General features: G+C 36.3%; 1 protein-coding gene across 4 annotated transcripts in view; it reads right to left on the bottom strand.

Annotated features, from left to right (window-relative positions):
- The window catches only part of myo18ab (myosin XVIIIA b), a 145,887-nt gene extending 131,525 nt beyond the window's left edge, over positions 1 to 14,362 (bottom strand). For all 4 annotated transcript variants that reach the window (XM_051129417.1, XM_051129418.1, XM_051129419.1 and 1 more), the window contains exons 1-2: positions 14,226 to 14,362; positions 10,665 to 11,811 (exon numbers count right to left, since the gene is read on the bottom strand). In XM_051129417.1, the coding sequence (XP_050985374.1) occupies positions 10,665 to 11,690 (1,026 nt within the window). In that variant the 5' untranslated portion in view covers positions 11,691 to 11,811; positions 14,226 to 14,362. The remainder of the gene's footprint in view (positions 1 to 10,664; positions 11,812 to 14,225) is intronic.
- Positions 14,363 to 18,134: the final 3,772 nt, after the last annotated feature.

Below are 18,134 nucleotides of genomic sequence, written 5' to 3'. Positions count from 1 at the left end.
CAGACGAGAGCCTAGTTAAACTAGATTGCAGGCAGTTAGTGCTCTGAAATACAGACCGAAAGTGCCACAATCACTTAGCGAAACGTTTTCTGGTAGAAAACACCCATTCACTGACATCTCTTCCACTTATGTCTACTCTAAGTGGCGAAGAAGAGAAGTACAGCAGTGTGGTGCAGAATGTCCCTGGGGTACTGTGGGCCAGCCCTGCGGCAGAGACAGGGCCATACTGGCTCCATCTATCGAGACAAGAACACTACAGTACAATCACCACGTGCTAGACTTTGCAGCCAGATATTACGAAACCACACCACAAAAACTGACATTTAGGATTGCTTATTAATTGTGATGAGAAGTACTGTGATTAGCAAATTACAACTTATTGTTAGAAGTGCATGTAGGAGAGACTCTCATGAGAGACTGGTATGCTAATGAAAGCATATTTGTGGTCTTGGTGCAGCCTCCACAGCGTACTGGTAATGATGGACCTCTGAGGTTTGTTAACTGCAACGTCATGCTTTCACATTGCCTATAAAACAGCATGATGGCACATTGAGGCTGGGTGTCAGAATGTCTGCATTAATTTGTGTGCGTGTATTCGGGTCTGGGGGCATCTGGTGCACAGCTGTAACTCTTCGGCAGACAGTGTCGTGGAGTGCAACCTTGCTGGAGGTCAGTCAGACGTAATGAACTGCCACCCATGACGATGCCTACCCACACAGCCACTTCACTGCGGCAGAGTCAGCAAAACCCGGCAGTGCTGAAGATGCTGAAATACCTGTACTAATGGCAGACTGTCTACCTCAAAGACACGGAAAAAGACTTGAAAAATGCATCAGGTTCTTTACAAGTCATCATCAACCAGTGTTGGGGGTAACGCATTACAAGTAACGCAAGTTACGTAATTCCAAGTAACTAGTAAAATAATGCATTACTTTTTAATTTACAAGAAAATATCTGAATTACTTTTTTCAAATAAGTAACGGCAGTTACGTTTCCCCCCATTTACTGATTAAAAGCTCTTCTGTTCCCATGAAATGAGAGAAATCGGGAGTAAGATGTTAGTTCTATAATACATGTGAACATGCATTAATTCATCTCACTCACAAAAACAGATTCAGTATTCCTCAAAATGGATAAAAACAGTGAAATTCAACTCAGAATGTGATGCAAACCTGCAATAATTCAATGTTAAATAACACACATATCCTTTATGCATTTAATCCCATTTTATTAACCAATGTCTTTGCTGCCGACCTTCGATGATCCAATTCAACCACACTAATAAACAAAAATTACTCAAGATAATCCAACCTTTTTTTTTTCTTTTTTTTTTTTTTATTGTTGAGGAGTTGACATTTTTTTTCTTCTGCGGTCTATTGTACAGACGTGAATTTACTTTTCTCAAAGCTTGAGGCTTTTGGTGTGAAAAGGCTTTTTCCAAATTTTTCCATGTTTGCCAAAAATGGAACTTTTTTTTATTAAAAACAAACAAGCAAGCCCTGCCCAGATTTTAAAAGTAACGCAAAAGTAAAGTAATGCTTTACTTTCCACATACATTTTTGGAGGATTTAAAAGAATAGAAAATATTATGCTTACAGTGTTATTCTTTTAGAAAAACGTTGTTTTATTTAAGCTGGATGCAATCATGGAATCCAGACATAAAAATGGAATTTGCAGCATAATGCAGAATGTCACAAGAACTGCCAAATTTTGGACGAATACATCAAAAGTAGGTCAGTACACCTAAATCAAAACACGATGTGGACTAGTATCTGTAAATATTATACCGCAAAAATACTATATGAGTTATGAGCTCAGCATGTTCTGTGTGTCTCTGTTTGAATGAATGGCGCAGATGTGCAGTTTCATTTACTGCACACATACTGAATCGTACAAGTACTACTGATAATAGTATGGTTTCCATCCAATGGAAACCTTATTTATTCAGCTTTCAGATGATGTATAAATCTCGATTTCAAAAAAATTGACTCTTTGACTGGTTTTGTGGTCCAGGGTCACACATGTCATACATTTCAAAAATATCTTATTTCACTCCCTAGATTTGTTGCTTACAGTGGGACAGCCCTAAAAAAAATATTACTGGAAAAACAATAAAAAAAAAAACCATTCAATTCGTAATGGTTTTACTGGTTATAATGGTAATTGTATTGTTTTTTTTTTTAATGGAAACTAATGGTTCCTGTGGGTCTCTACTGGTAATTTGTCACCTTCTATTGGTGGCTTGTTAAGTCCCAAAACATTTTTTAATTAAATTAATTTTTAATGGTTAAAAGTTGATGGTTAGTAATGTTTGTAAAGGTATTTTTAGTGGAAACCACTAGAATTTAATAAGTGTTGGACTTCGATGTCCAGGACTCATTAACTAGAAAAAAATGTGCTTCCAGGCCTAGTTTTGTCTTAACAGTGACCATCTGACTAGACCGAGAGCTGAAAATAGACGGGTTTTACCTGTTTGTTTCAGCAGGGTCTGTACCGTCCCTATTCTGGCTTCCTCACAGCCATCTCAGGACATCCTGACTACACTGGTCAATGCCTAGAAGAATAGAGGACTTCCTGTATGTTGGCTGTTTTCTTCTAAGGAATAGGGAACAGCGGGAATAACATACCATTCTTCAGCCACTCCAAAGACATTCCTACAGTGAAGGGGAAGTTCCTAGTTGCATTCTTCACCAAACTCAATTACAAAAGGACATCAAAAATATTTCCACCCATAAAATGGCTTGTATATTATTAGTAATCAAATTACCAAGCAAGAATAAAAACAAACAGTCTTTTGGTCTTATGGTCTTTTGAATCACCTAGCAACCAAACAAACACCCTAGCGACAAATTTAGCTTTTTTTTCAGTAAAGATCTAGTTTATGTAACAATGTCCTGAAAAACAAGGCTAAAATTTAGACTTAGAAACAGCACTGAGCCATTAAGATGTAGAAAGTAAAAGGTCAATCATGAAGGTCTCTCAACGAAGCAGCAGAGCCCAGCTGCGCCTGTTGGACAAGACAGTCGTGAACTCCATCCGGCTGGCTTTTGTTTGCACTGGGACATGATCGTTTTATAGCTCGTCTTTATTTGGATTAATGATAAAGCTGTTGCTATTTGTTTCGGAGACAATAGGGCTGAGAATGGCTCCCGCTGCTCAGTGAGGCCCACAAATCACTGCAGCTCTCCAGACATCACACAGACAAACACAGATCCTCCACAGACACGTGCTACAAAACACGGCTACCCGAGACCACATCCACACCAGGACAAAGGTCCAGCTCTTCACTTCCTGTTTGTCAAAGATTCCGTTCCAAACGCACTTATAATAGGGATGTGCATTCAAAAATACTTCACCTTTAGGGAACATATCTCAAGATATTTATTTTTTGTGCTTCATATCACAAGTACACTCCCTAATCGTTGCTTAAATCTTGACTCCAATGGCTGTCTGACAAACTAGACTGATAGGCATCTTGAAAAAGCGATAACTTAATCTCAAATGTTTTGAAATGAAAAGGAATATATTTTTAAGGATATTTAAGGGTTATCCCTCTATTAAAAGCCCATAAAGAGAATGTGTCTCTTCAAAAGATGTGGATTAAAATGCTTAAGTTTTGACGTAATGGACTTTCAATGGAGGGACAGAAATCTCTAAGGTGTCATTAAAGGGGTAGTTCACCCAAAAATAAAAAAAATTCTGATATCAACTGCTCACCCTCATGTCGTTCCAAACCCGTAAGACCTCTGTTTATCTTCGGAACACAAATTAAGATATTTTTGATTAAATCAGAGAGCTTTCTGACCCTGTATAGACAGCAACGCAACGGACACGTTCAAAGCCCAGAAAGGTAAGGACATTGTTAAAATAGTCCATGTGACACCAGTGGTTCAACTGTAATTTTATTAAGCTACGAGAATACTTTTTGTGCACAAAGAAAACAAAACAATGACAATAATTGTTTTCTGTAAGAACTAGAATCTAAAAACATATTGGGATATCTTTGATACTTCTTGAGTTATAGGCATGTAAATTTTGGAAAAAGAATATTTCTGGCACTCAATGCAGTTGTTTTGACAGAAGGAAGTGAGATACAAGTCTAGTTTCAACATCATTTGCTCTTCAGACATTCCTCTTTAAAAGAAAAGAAGCATCATTCCAATATCTCTGGAACCGAACCATGTAGGGCCTTAAAAATGAAGATCCCAAAAGGATAGTTTATTAAGACCCGAAATCTAAAAGGGCATTAACATATCTTTAATACTTCTTGAGTTACAGACATGCAAACTTTGGAGTAAAAACTTGGAGAACTTTGGAGAAAAAGTGACATTTCTCTATTTTTGAATGTTCACCATTGGCACATAATGTGACACAGATTGAGAAGTCAACAGGTTTTCCTAATAGAGTCACCAATCTCTGTGTAAAAATAACATTTTGATGCTGCCATCCTTCTAAAGTCATTTTAACCCTAGTAATTTGGCTTTGAACGCCAGGTAAAAACTGCCCTTTTGACCCTCCTCTACAAAGTAGTGGATTACTCAGTAAATATTCATCAATGACATGGCTTTCATCACTATACATGTTTAACTTTCTTCAGAAACAAAATAAACAGAAAAAACAAAAATCTGAGCCGGGGAAGTGTCTGAAATTTGGTTGATTTGACACGAAATGACCCAAGTCTAATTGGTTTGATGAAAATGACAAGTTTTAGTAGAATTTGGAAGTGATAAAGTCAAGAGAAAAACAGTTAAGCCAAGTGAACATGGTTCACTCCTGGAACCATATTGAAATCCCAATATCTCTGGAACCAAACCATGTATAACCTTAAAAATTAAGATGTCAAAAGGAAAGTTTGTTAAGACCCATTGTTGTTTATTACTTCCTGAGTTACAGACATGCAAACCTTGAAGTAAAAAGTGCCGTTTCTCCATTTTTGAATGGTCACCATTGGCACATAATGCAACAAAGATTGATAAAGTCAACCAGTTTTACTAATAGAGCCACCAATCTCTGTGTAAAAATAACACTTTGATGCTGACATCTATCTGAAGTCATTTTTAATCCTTCGTAATTTGGCCCTGAATCTCACGTCAAAACTGCCTATTTGACCCCCTTCTACAAAATAGGGGATTACTCAGTAAATATTCATCCATGACATTTAATATTTTGGCTTTTATTACTAAATATGTTTATCCTTCTTCAGGAAAAACAAATAGGAAAATCAAAAATTTGACCTGGGGAAGTGTCTGAAATTTGGTTGATTTGACATGGAATGACCCAAAAGTCTTATGGGTTTGATGAAAATGACAAGTTTTAGTAGAATTTGGAAGTGATAAAGTCAAGAGAAGAACAGTTCAGCCAAGTGAACATGGTTCACTCCTGGAACCATATTGAAATCCCAATATCTCTGGAACCAAACCATGTATAACCTTAAAAATTAAGATGTCAAAAGGAAAGTTTGTTAAGACCCAATATCTAAAAGGGCATTAAGATGTCTTTAATACTTCTTGAGTTACAGAGATGCAAACCTTGGAGTAAAAACTTAAAAAGTGTCGTTTCTCCATTTTTGAATGGTCACCACTGGCGCATAATGGAACAAAGACCGATAAAGTCAACCAGTTTTACTAATAGAGCCACCAATCTCTGTGTAAAAATAACACTTTGATGCTGACATCTTTCTGAAGTCATTTTTAATCCTCTGTAATTCGGCTCTGAATCTCAGGTCAAAACTGCCCTTTTGACCCACTTCTACAAAATAGTGGATTACTCAGTAAATATTCATCCATGACATTTAATATTTTGGCTTTTATCACTATACATGTTTGTCTTTCTTCAGAAAAAATATTGGCAAAATCAAATATTTGAGCCGTGGAAGTTTCGTAAATTTGGTTGATTTGACACGGGATGACCAAATTGTCTTATGGGTTTGATGAAAATGACATTTGGAAGTGATAAAGTCAAGAAAAGAACATCTCAGCCAAGTGAACATGGTTAAAACAGCCACATATCGCCTGAATAATCTGATACATTGGTCTATCACTAACGCAAATATTGCCTTTTAATAAACCATCACTGCCGTCACTTCCACATACTAGAGTACATGCTGCCAAACCTTATTTTAAAATGGCTCCATAACAAAAGCAGCTCGAAATGAATGCTCTCAGAGGACATATTAGATGTTCTAGACAATGTATGCCTGTAGCACAGCTTGCCAAAAGACGAGAGAGAGCGATAGACAGTGGGGCGAGAGTCAGGGTGACCGGCACAGAATCCTCCCACTGACCTGAGGCCATGTAATGAACCATAATGACTACAGCGGGGAGGCTGACTAAGAACTATGCAGCAAAGCAAGTCCCTCTTGTTTGTTGGTAAAGCCCAAAATAGCACAGCAGACCCACTCTGGTATGAGATGGAGGCGCTCGCCAGTGACCAATTTGCAGAAGCACATGATGAATCGGTTGATTCTAATTGTTACGAGACGCTCTGTTACCAAATGGACAAGAATCACTCAAAACTTTAAGCTAAACAAATCTTGGGTTTCCTGGAAGTGCTGCCACATGATGCTCCCACAAATCTGGCCTATCAATGAGAGTTAAGACTATTCCATAGGAAAAACCATTAGGAAGCCCTTCACAAACATGTGGTTCCATAAACAGGCAAGGCTGATGATCACTTTATTTTTCTAAGCCCGTTACAGCAGTATAATACCATTAGCCTGACGTTAGTGCTTGAGTTAAGATTTATCATGGACACAAATGCTGAACCTGAGAAGCAGGTCCTGCCTTACTCTAGGCTATACAGCTCATTTTGTATCATGTAAATGCAATAATGATTAGGATGATGATAAATTTGATGATAAATCGCTGTGTCTTAGTGCTGTCAGGCACTTGTAGGTCAACTTCCGCACGCAGAAGCACAGCTGCTCTTCACCTGCTCTAGGCCATGACTAACCACAAAGAGATGAGGGTCTGTTCAAACAAGTACAAAAACACTTAGGACTCCTTGCAACACTCTTTACTCCTCAACCCAAATGAGGCCAACATTTTACAGAAGTAATCATCAAGGTCAGGGATTCATTATTTTTCCCAACTAAACCAATGATAAATTCAATGTTTTCTGTAAGTACAATAGAGATTTTTTAGAGTTTAGAGGTGATTTGATTTAATTGTAAACTGCAAGATGTAGGAATAGCTGTCTGAGCATGTCTGCGTAAGAAAGCTCTAACACAAGTCTGCTGTCAAAGAGTTTCTGAAGGAGATGATGCAATTACTCAACACAGTTTAGCTGTACTTTAAGTAATGTGATTATCTGTCGTGTAGAAAGAAATGTTGCCGAAGTGGGCAGACACAAAAACAAATCAGTGTTAACGGGACAGTTCATCCAAAAGTGAAAATTTGTTCCAAGCCTGTAAGACCTTTGTTCATCTTTGGAATAGAAATTAAGGTTTTTTGTTTTTTTTAAATCTAGGGCTGCAACAAACGATTATTTTGATAATCGATTAATCGTCTAATAATCGCTAGATTAATCGACTAATCGTCGATTATTTCACTGATTAATCAGTAGATTTTGATCGATTATTCAACTTTTGCAATTAGTTAAAATACTGAGTTATACATATTGTAACAAATAAATAAACGCAATCACTTCAGCTTTTGAAAATCATATGTAAGTAAAATGATTGTACAATTAATTTATTTATACAGTGAAACTGTCTTATTCACCATTTAGCTATATAAAAAAGTAACTGAATGACACATCATTCTGCTTAAAATGTCTTTTTGTAAGTCATATGGGTAAGAAACAAAATAAAGGTAAGTGATAAGACTTTATTTTTGGATAAACTATTTTATTCAATCTCTCTTAAAAAACGTTACAGGGTTATGATAATCAAAGTCCTGAGGCAGATCAAGCTTTGATCTCTGCAAACCAAACTGTCATTTTAATGGAATATTTTTTTTCCAATAATAAAAAAAAGATTTTAATAGCGTCATAACGAAAATCAAGTTATAATTCTAACTGAAAGCAACACTGACTCTTGTTTTTCTTGTTTAACACTGTAAAGCTGCTTGATTTAAGGCTACCTATTGCATAAAGTACTATATAAATAAATGTGACGTGACTGGACTTTACTGGAATAACTCGTGCAAACACGAACACCACGTTGCTGCAATCAGAAGCGTTCGTAACTGTTGCATTCACACCGCTTTCAGTTTTTGCTGTGTTTATTTCGTTATTGTGAGGATAAGGTTCAGCTAGCTATATTTACATATTCATTAAAAAAAACATTCAGTTTCAGCTGAGTTTGCTCAGAAGCGCGGTGCAGGGTTGCCAGGTTTTCACAACAAAACCCGCCCAATTTCTACTCAAAACTAGCCCAACTGCATTTCGAGGGGGCTCCCCCATTAAAAATAATGTTTTGCGGGTTAAAATACACATTGTTTGGCGGGGTTTCCCTGGTAGAAATTTGGATTCCAGGGGCTAAATATCACATTATTGGGATCGCTTCAATGGACATGAAAAACCACCCACAGCAACAGTGTTAAAGTAGCCCAATTCCATGGGAAAACCACAGACTTGGCAACATTGGCGCGGTATGTCTTTTCTTTAATTGCATCCAGGAGGGCTGAATTACATTCTTGAGTTACAGCACCACAATGGTCAAACCATGTTATTGCAGGCTCTTACATAAAGTCATATGAGATCACATGACTATTCAACAACAAAAATATTCGTCGACAATTTTTTTGTCGTCAACATTGTCGATAATGTTTCATTCCTAATGAAATCTGAGAGCTTTCTGAGAGCTTTTTTTCAGCAACATAACTACCACGTTCAAGGCCCAGAAAGGTAGTAAGGATATCAGTAAAGTAGCCCGTGTGACATCAGTGGTTCAACCTAAATTTTTTGAATGATTTGTTGAACGATTTGTCACATGGACTAAGTCCTTACTACCTTTCTGGGCCTTGAACGTGGTATTTGCGTTGCAGGGTCAGAAAGCTCTTGGATTTCATCAGAAACATCTTAAATTGTGTTCCGAAGATAAACAAAGGTCTTACAGCAGCGGTGCCCAAACTCAGTCCTGGAGGGCCGGTGTCATGCAGAGTTTAGCTCCAACCCCAATTAGACACACCTGAACCAGCTAAATCAAGCTCTAACTAGGCATACTAGAAACTTCCCGGCAGGTGTGTAGAGGCACGTTGCAGCTAAACTCTGCGGGACACCAGCCCTCCAGGACCAAATTTGGGCATCCCTGTCTTACAGGTTTGGAATGACATAAGGGCGAGTAATTAATGACAGAATTTTCATTTTTAGGTGAACTATACCTTTAACAGCATTTTGGCGTTAACTGAATGGCAGCTATACGGATAAAAGAAGGAAAGCCGTTACATGTGTAAATAACAGATCTGTTTACTGTACAACGAGTTCATGTCAGAAAATGGCTAATAACATCTATCTTATTTACATTAAGCATAATTATTTAAATGCTGTTTAATATTTAATTACATTTACTTGTCAATTTAATTGGGCATTTCTAGCACAGTCTTGTAAACCCACAGCAGTGTTCTCGTGAACCCTTAGAGGATTGTGAACCCCCTAAAGAAAAATACAGTAGCTGCAAAGGGATCATTTAAAATCATAATTATCAGCAAACTGAAGGAAATGATTATTAAACAGCCAACACCTTTCTTCCCCACATAAACACATTTAATGATTCAGATGCTGTCTGATTCACAGTTTCAATGCCATTTGTGTGTCACACCTCTCTCATGTCTCACAGACAGCTACAGAATGCCTTTTAACAAATTATCGAGGTCTCCTAACTGCACGTTACTCAGCACAAAAGTATGTTAATTGAATGTATTGTTTCCCAAGCAAGTAAACAATGCTAAATGCTAGGTATCCAATGAGTGTAGTTATCAAAGAGTCTTACATAATGTTCTTAGCAGTTACTGTAGGAGGAAGCTTTGCAAGTCGTGTCAGCATCAACATGTGCAACTTGGCACGACTGCACGCCAGATTGGATCCAGCCAAGTAGTGGCACACATGCTTGTTAATAAAGACACAACCTCCGCCCATCCTTGAGAAAATAAAACATTTACGCCAAAGTGCCTTTCTTATCTGTTATCCAACAAGGAAGCAGCGCATAGCATAACAGATAAGTTTCAATGGTTTCCCTCTGTCAGCAAAAAAAACGAAAGAGCTGTGCCGCCCATTCATCTCACGCACAAGAAAATGCGCCTGACCGGCGTCAACAGCAAGTGCAATTTATAGTAACATACCAAAACTAAACTGTGAACTGTGTGCTGTTGCATGTGAAATTTCCATGGGGAAAATTCTGAATTTACTGTCGCACCGTGTCCAACTATTGCACAACAAACTGCGAAGAAAAAGGCAAACAAAACTTTCGAAGCCTGTCATTAAAGTCATCACTTGTGGAAAGCTGGAGGAAGAAAAGATTCTGTTAGACACATTGTGACAGATGTTCATCCTGGAAAGGAATCCGCTTCCTGTTGCACAAGAACATGTTCATCTTAAATGATGTGCTTGTACTCTCGAGAAGAGCCAGTTGGCTCCACATGTGTAAGAGCTGGGCAGGCTTGTGGGGAGTTGCCTGGAAAGACTGCAATCATGAGCGAAAGAAAAGAGGGAAAGTGTGGACTTACGTCAAATGCTTCCCGCCGCAGCCCTTCGGTGTTCCTCAGCCAGCATCGGCTCAGCTCGTTCAGCTCCAGGATGGGCTGAACTTTCAGGCGCACCGTGTCGCCTGATTGCCGAATCATCTCCACGATCTCATCCCTGTTCTTGTTCTCCACATTTCGCCCGTTGATCTCCACCAGCCTGTCTCCGGGAACCAAACCAAGAGCCAGGTCCTTGGTGCCGGCACCTGGCTCCGCAAAGTGGACCACTCGGCGATATACTCCTCCATCCGTACCGCGGTCCAACATGGTGGTGCGCCGCAAGGAGAACCCGAAATCTCCAGTGTTCCTCCTCTGGAGGACCAGCTCCCGAACTTCGGGTGTCTGCGGAGGTACGACAGCAGGCAAGCGGAGATCCGCTGGAAACGTCTTATCCACAATCTCAGGAATCTGCACCTTTTTTCCAGGAGGTGGTTGTTGCTGATGATGCTGAAGACTTGGTTTACGTTGGGGGTCAAAGATTTTGGTTTCTACCTGTGGAGACGGGGCAGCCGAGTTCTGCCCAGAAGGTGTGGAACCTTCTGAAGGACTTTCATCTTTATTCCTTTGAGAAAAGGAGAAGCGCTTCATGATTGAACCCATTTGCGAGTTCTGCATGGCGAGGGAGCCGAATCTGGCCGCCCGCTCCTTGACAGAGCTCCTGTGGACATCTTGGCTGTAATCGCCCTTCAGATCATCGCTGGAACTGGCCGCGCTGAGCTGGTCTGCGTCTAGGACCATGCTGCTGCGGTTACTGAGGCCATCCGATTCGATATCGGTCAGGTTGAGCTCAGTGCTGCTGGCGACTTTAATAGGGATCGGGTTTGAGATCTCCAACTTGTTCTTGGAGTCCCGTTTTGAGCTCCGGTTGAGGTTGAAGAAACCCCGTCTCATGCTCATCTCATCGAGGCTTCGCAGCTCAGCTGCTGACATGCGTTCCCTCCGGTCTCTCTTGTCTTTTTTCTCCTTCCTAACACCATCCTTCTCCTTGTCTTTTTTCATCAAGTTGAACATACTGTCCCCAAAAGTAGTCTATGTTCCACTACAGAATCTCCAATGTTTTCACAAGTAAGCGATTTTTCCATACAGAGACAGATTGGCTTCTGTACATCCAGAATGGATTAATTACAGCTCCCTGGAAAGAGAAAAATAACACAGCATTAATACTTGTATAATTTTTCATGTTTCTTCGCACTACTGAGCTCCAAATGAACATCTTGCGTTACAATATGCAATAATTTTGTGAAAAATTAAAGCTAAATCATTGACTGGCCTTCACACAAGAAACAAACTTCTGTACCACAATGTGGCGTGACAATATTTACCAGAACAGCAAAATTGACTGGTTTTAGAGTAATGAAGATACTATATCATTATTTTACTATAAGGATGTGAAACAAACAGGGTTTAAGGCATTAGGGAGGTGCTATGAACGCCACGGGCCTCTAACATTCCTATTTTCCCACCAGCGGGAGACTTCATCATCCAAACAAGTTCCATTAACAAGGGGCCAAATTCTTCCCCATAATACAGGAAGGCAATTCAGGCAATTCTTCCCCATAAAAGGCTTTATGCAACACACGCCTAATGCAACGTGATACTACCTAATACTACCTATTCTACTAGTTCTAGTGCTATTCATAATTTGAGGTCAACATTAAAATATACACTACCAGTCAAACGTTTTTGAACAGTAAGATTTTTTAATGTTTTTTAAGAGATTCTATTCTGCTTACAGAGCCTGCATTTATTTGTTCCAAAATGCAGCAAAAGCAGTAATATTGTGAAATATTTTTACTATTTAAAATAACTGCTTTCTATTTGAATAGATTTTAAAATGTACTTTATTTCTGTGATGCAAAGCTAAATTTTCAGCATTACGCCAGTCTTCATTGTCACATTATCCTTCAGAAATCATTCTAATATAATATGATGATAAAGATATATTTAATGTTACAAAAAATTTCGTTTCAGATAAACGTTCTTCTTCTATTTCCAAGAATAATTATAAATGTTTTTTGAGCAGCAAATCAGAATATTATAATGATTTCTGAAGGATCATGTGACTAGAGTAATAATGCTTTGAGATCACAGCAAAAAATTACATTTTAAAATATATTCAAATACAAAATATGTATTTTAATAATAAAATATTTTTCAGATTTGCTGTGTTTTGGATCAAATAAATGCAGGCTTAGTGAGCAGAAGAGACTTCTTTAAAAAACATTAAAAATCTTACTGTTCAAAAAATTTGACTGGTAGAATATTGTTTAATGCTGAGCTGAAATTATGAATAGTACTAGCACTAGTACAGTAGGTAATATTAGGTAGTATGATGTTGCATAAAGACTGGTAGTGTAAATGCAAAAACTACTTACCCTAGATTGTTTAAACAATAAAGGCATCAACATTAAATATGATAATAATGCTACTAATGCTCAGTGCATTAGTTCAGTGAGGTATTCTCATTTTCATCAGCATCAGTCTCTTTATAGCACAGAATATTAGCTTGATTTTTTTCCCCTCACATGCATTTTTGAATATGCTCAGCATGTTTGAACTAGCTTGGAAAAGATAAAGCTTCCAACAAAAAAGTACTATGGTAACCATTTTCCAAAATACAACAGCATTTAAACTTCTACATTATAAATGCCTTTCCTATCACTTTTAATAAACTGAATGCATCCTTGAATAAATATTTTAAATAAATGCTTTTGGAGGACAGTATAACATGGAATCCATCATCATGCTGTGTAAACTTCTCTAATTGTGGTAACATTATATTAAAATTTAAAGCCATGACAATGACAGAAAGGTTTCTGAAAGCTTATTATAACACAAGTATCGTTTTATTTACTATGTCATTTTGAGACTGTTGTCAATTTCTGTAAAGAGTTTAACGGTTCATTGCAATACTGTTGTAACAGATGGACTTGCACTTGACCACTGACATGAAAGGAAAGTGAGGGCGACTGTGCTACAATATATTGAAGAATTCTGTAACAATGTACAAGCCTGCGGTTTGCTACGGTGTATCTTTGACGCATTAAAGGCCAGACAGATAAAAACCCAGGCGAGACTCATATTTAAGAGAAACACGTTAGGACAAAAAACCTACGTATATAAATTTGCCCGGTCAGTCAACCGGAGCAGCGAGAGACTCGTCAATCATCTGCGGCAGGAAAGCCCAACGCTAACGCTCAAGATCAGCCGCTAAGCTTTTAAATTAGCTGGACACGGACTGAAACTGTAAAACACAGACCACCGGAGTATCCAGATTTTAGCGTGAAACAACCGAGCCTATAACCCGTAATGGAGCTAATGAACAGTGAACGTAACAATCCTCCAGCTACAGTTAGCAGGTCAGTTAGCATGAGTAAGTGGCTGATAAGGGTCCTTTCTTCGCCTCTATATCCAGCAGCGGACTGCTGTTGATCCCAGGCTCACATCCCTGACATGAGATTTTACCTCGTGAAAATAACTGGATGTTATCTCGTTTACGGAATTTAAATATGAATGTATATATACATAAAAGTCGGCTGCACTCACCGTTGTGATATATCCAGTTTTTTGGCAGGAACGGTATTGTTTCTGCTCGCTCTATCCTCTAGATGGGCGCAGCTGAACGTGAACAGGCGAGCACTGTTGTAAATATATAGTGATAAAGGCGGTAGGTTGGCCTCATGCTGCTTATTGTTCAGGGAGAAGAAACGGCGACACCTGCTTTCTGCGTTAAGAACTACATCTGCAGAAACCAAAGCCATTGGAATCAACTGGGATAATAATGGAATAACAATCCATTGTCTCGTTTTGCTTTTGGCGGTCATCTGCTGTAAAATCATCTCAGAATACACTACCAGTCAAAAGTTTTTGAACGGTAAGATTTTAATGCTTTTTTAAAGAAGTCTCTTCTGCTCACCAACCCTGCATTTATTTGATTCAAAGGACAGCAAAAACTTTTTAAATATTTTTAATATTTAAAATAACTGTTTTTCTATTTGAATATATTTTAAAATGTAATTTATTCCTGTGAATTCAAAGCTGAATTTTAACATCATTACGCCAGTCACATGATCCTTTAGAAATCATTTTAATATTCTGATTTGCTGCTCAAAAAACATTTATTATTATTATTATGTTTTCAGGTTTCTTTGATGAATAAAAAGTTCAGAAGAACAGCATTTATCCTATAAATAGAAATCCTTTGTAACATTATATATGTCTTTGTCATCACTTTTGATCAATTTAAAGCATTGTTGTTAAAAAAAAGTAATATATATATCCTGGCAAAATGTACACAACTGTTTTAAATATTGATAATACTAATAATAAATGATTTTTGAAGAGCAAATCAGCATATTAGAATGATTTATGAAGGATCATGTGGCACTTAAGACTGGAGTAATGATGCTAAAATTTAGCTTTGATCACAGAAATAAATTACATTTTAAAATGTATTCAAATAGAAACTAGTTCTTCTAAATATAGTAAAAATATTTCACAATATTACTGCTTTCCCTGGATTTTCGATCAAATAAATACAGGCTTGGTGAGCAGAAGAGAATTCTATAAAAAACATTAAAAATCTTACAGTTTAAAAACTTTTAACTGGTCGTGTAGATCTAAGGATGTATAAAAGGTCTCAAATAGATATGCCTCAGGGTTATTATTATTAATTAAAACTACTATTAATATTTAAAATAAATCTGAAATAAAATAGAAATATTAGACAAAAAATTAAATGAAAATTGCCTTGCAAACAAACTAAAATAAGTTTAATATGAAGCACTTAAATTACTGATAATGATAATAAACTGATGATAAATAAAAAACTAAAACTGCAACTGAAATGAAAATAGATTTTTTTTTTTTTAGTTATAGAAATGACAATGACAATATAATCTATTTAATTTGAAGCACTGAAATTACTAACTGGCTATAAATAAAAAAATAAATCTAAACTACAACTTAAAATTAAGTGAAAACTAAATGGTAATATTAACAAAATTACATAATAATTAAAATAATACTGAAAATATAAAAAATAAATGCTTTTTATGATTTTTTTAAAAAAGCTCATTTGTATTCATACCAATTTAAATATTATATAAATAATATAGGTATGAGTCTTGTGGGCTTAAACTTGGATGAAATCTTGGGGTCATGGTTTTCTTAATTAGATTACACACTAGCTAATGACTTTTTTTGCTTAAGCAATTATACATTTCTAAATACTATTATATATAGCACTGTATAAGTGTGTGTACACAAGTTTGAAAACAGTGGACCTTTTTTCTTTATAAAATGACCTGACAATTACAGTGACACATTTGAAAAGTAAGTTTGTAATTTGATGTGGTCATTGTCAATTAAAATGCTCACAAATCAGTCAAATTATATTTTGTTTTGCACTTATAATTGCTATTGAGCTTATTATGTTGTTAATCATAAGTACAGTTTAGTGTATTTTAATCATAGTACATTTAGACTAATGGCATCCATTCCTTTAATTTCACCACATTCTCGCCTATACATAGGGGTTACATGCAACATAAAAACTGAGATTTCAAAGAATTTTGCTGCTGCAAAATGGATTTTACTAATAGTGGCCAGTAGGTGATGTCCAAACTTCAAGTCTCTCACAAGGGAAGCAATATGCACTCTTCATCTCTGTTGCATTCAGCTCTAAACTATCTGTGTATTAATGGAAAATAATATTTTGCCATTGTCTACTGAGTTAATATGTTCTCTGACCTGAAGTATAATCTACCTAAAACAACCACGAAAACATGTTAAACAAGTAGGCCTGCAATTTATCAGAAAGCTATTTTTGTTGATTTGCTTTTTGTATACTAAATAGTACAGAACAAGAACTATGTACACTACCAATTAAAAGTTTTTGAACAGTAAGATTTTTAATGTTCTTCTTCTGCTCACCAGGCCTGCATTTATTTGATCCAAAGTACAGAAAAGCAGTGATATTGTGAAATATTTTTACTATTTAAAATAACTGCTTTCTATTAGAATATATTTAAAAATGTAATTTATTTCTGTGACCAAACCTAAATTTTCAGCAACATTACTCCAGTCTTCAGTGTCACATGATCCTTCAAAAATCATTTTAATATGCTGATTTGCTGTTCAGAAACATTTGAAGAGTTTATTTGCAAAAACAGATAACTTTGTTTTTAACAGTGTTTATTCATTGTGCATTCCAGTTAAACTCAATCAAACTGCATCTTGACTACAGCTAACCAACACAATAAAATACAATAAAAACATAACATAATAAAAAAACATGATTTTTGAAAATAAAAAACAGTTATCTGTTTTTGCAAATAAACTCCTCATTTATTATTATTATTATTATTATTATTATCAATAATTAAAACAGTTGAGTACATACATTTGTTTTAGGTTTCTATACCATTCAAAAGCTTGGAGTCAATTTTTTTTTCTTTTTTGGGCAAAGAAATGATACAAAATAATAGTTTTATTTAACAAGGATGCTTTAAATTGATCAAAAGTGACGATAAAGACATTTATAATGATACTAAAGATTTTTATTTCAGATAAATGCTGTTCTTCTCAACTTTCTATTAATCCCGAAAATCCAACTTTCTAAGAAACCTGAGAAAAATCTATTCAGCTGTTTTCAGCATAATAATAATAATAAATGTTGTTGCAGCAAATAATAATAATAAATGTATGCAGCAAATCAGCATATTAGAATGATTTCTGAAGGATCATGCAACTGGAGTAATGATTCTAAAACTTCAGCTTTGAAATCAAAAGAATAAATTGCATTTTAAAATATATTCAAATAGAAAACAGTTATTTTAAATAGTTATTTTACTGTTTTTGCTGTACTTTGGATCAAATAAACGCAGGCTTGGTAAACAGAAGGCAAAAAACAAAACAATAAATCTTACTGTTCAAAAACTTTTGACTGGTAGTGTATGTTTTTTTTATTATTGGGAAGGGATTTTCATTTTTTTCCCCTTTGACCTAAAATATTTACTTGAAGTAGCCTAAGACCCCCTGAGATTTTAAGTTCATATTTCAAGGATTTAACAACAACTTGTTTACTGTTACAACGTTTACTGTTTTCTTGATATCGGTTATTGGTCACATGGCGTGCAGGTAAACGAGTACAATATTTTATTCTTTTAAACAAGCGATTTATTTTTATTGTAAAATGTTTTAAAATTATTTAACCATTTTAATTTTATATTTTTATGATGTTTTGACCTGTGCAGTGCAGGATTTATCAATCTTTTTGATCCATTTCCCCACAACAGAAAGACATTATGTGTATAGTTAGTTTTGTCCACTGCCTGAGCTTTTGGTACTAAATTGTGCCACAATTTTTTCATTACCCTTGAGAGGTTTCTGTCGTCTTCCCAGCGGCCGTTATTTTGAACTACATCAAATAAGCGTTCACTGAGTTCGAGTGGA

Source organism: Labeo rohita, chromosome 15 (assembly GCF_022985175.1).
Source record: "Labeo rohita strain BAU-BD-2019 chromosome 15, IGBB_LRoh.1.0, whole genome shotgun sequence".
In the NCBI taxonomy this organism is placed as follows: Eukaryota; Metazoa; Chordata; class Actinopteri; order Cypriniformes; family Cyprinidae; genus Labeo; species Labeo rohita.
The sequence above is the reverse complement of the archived record's forward strand: the minus strand, read 5'-3'. Positions and strand labels throughout refer to the sequence as shown.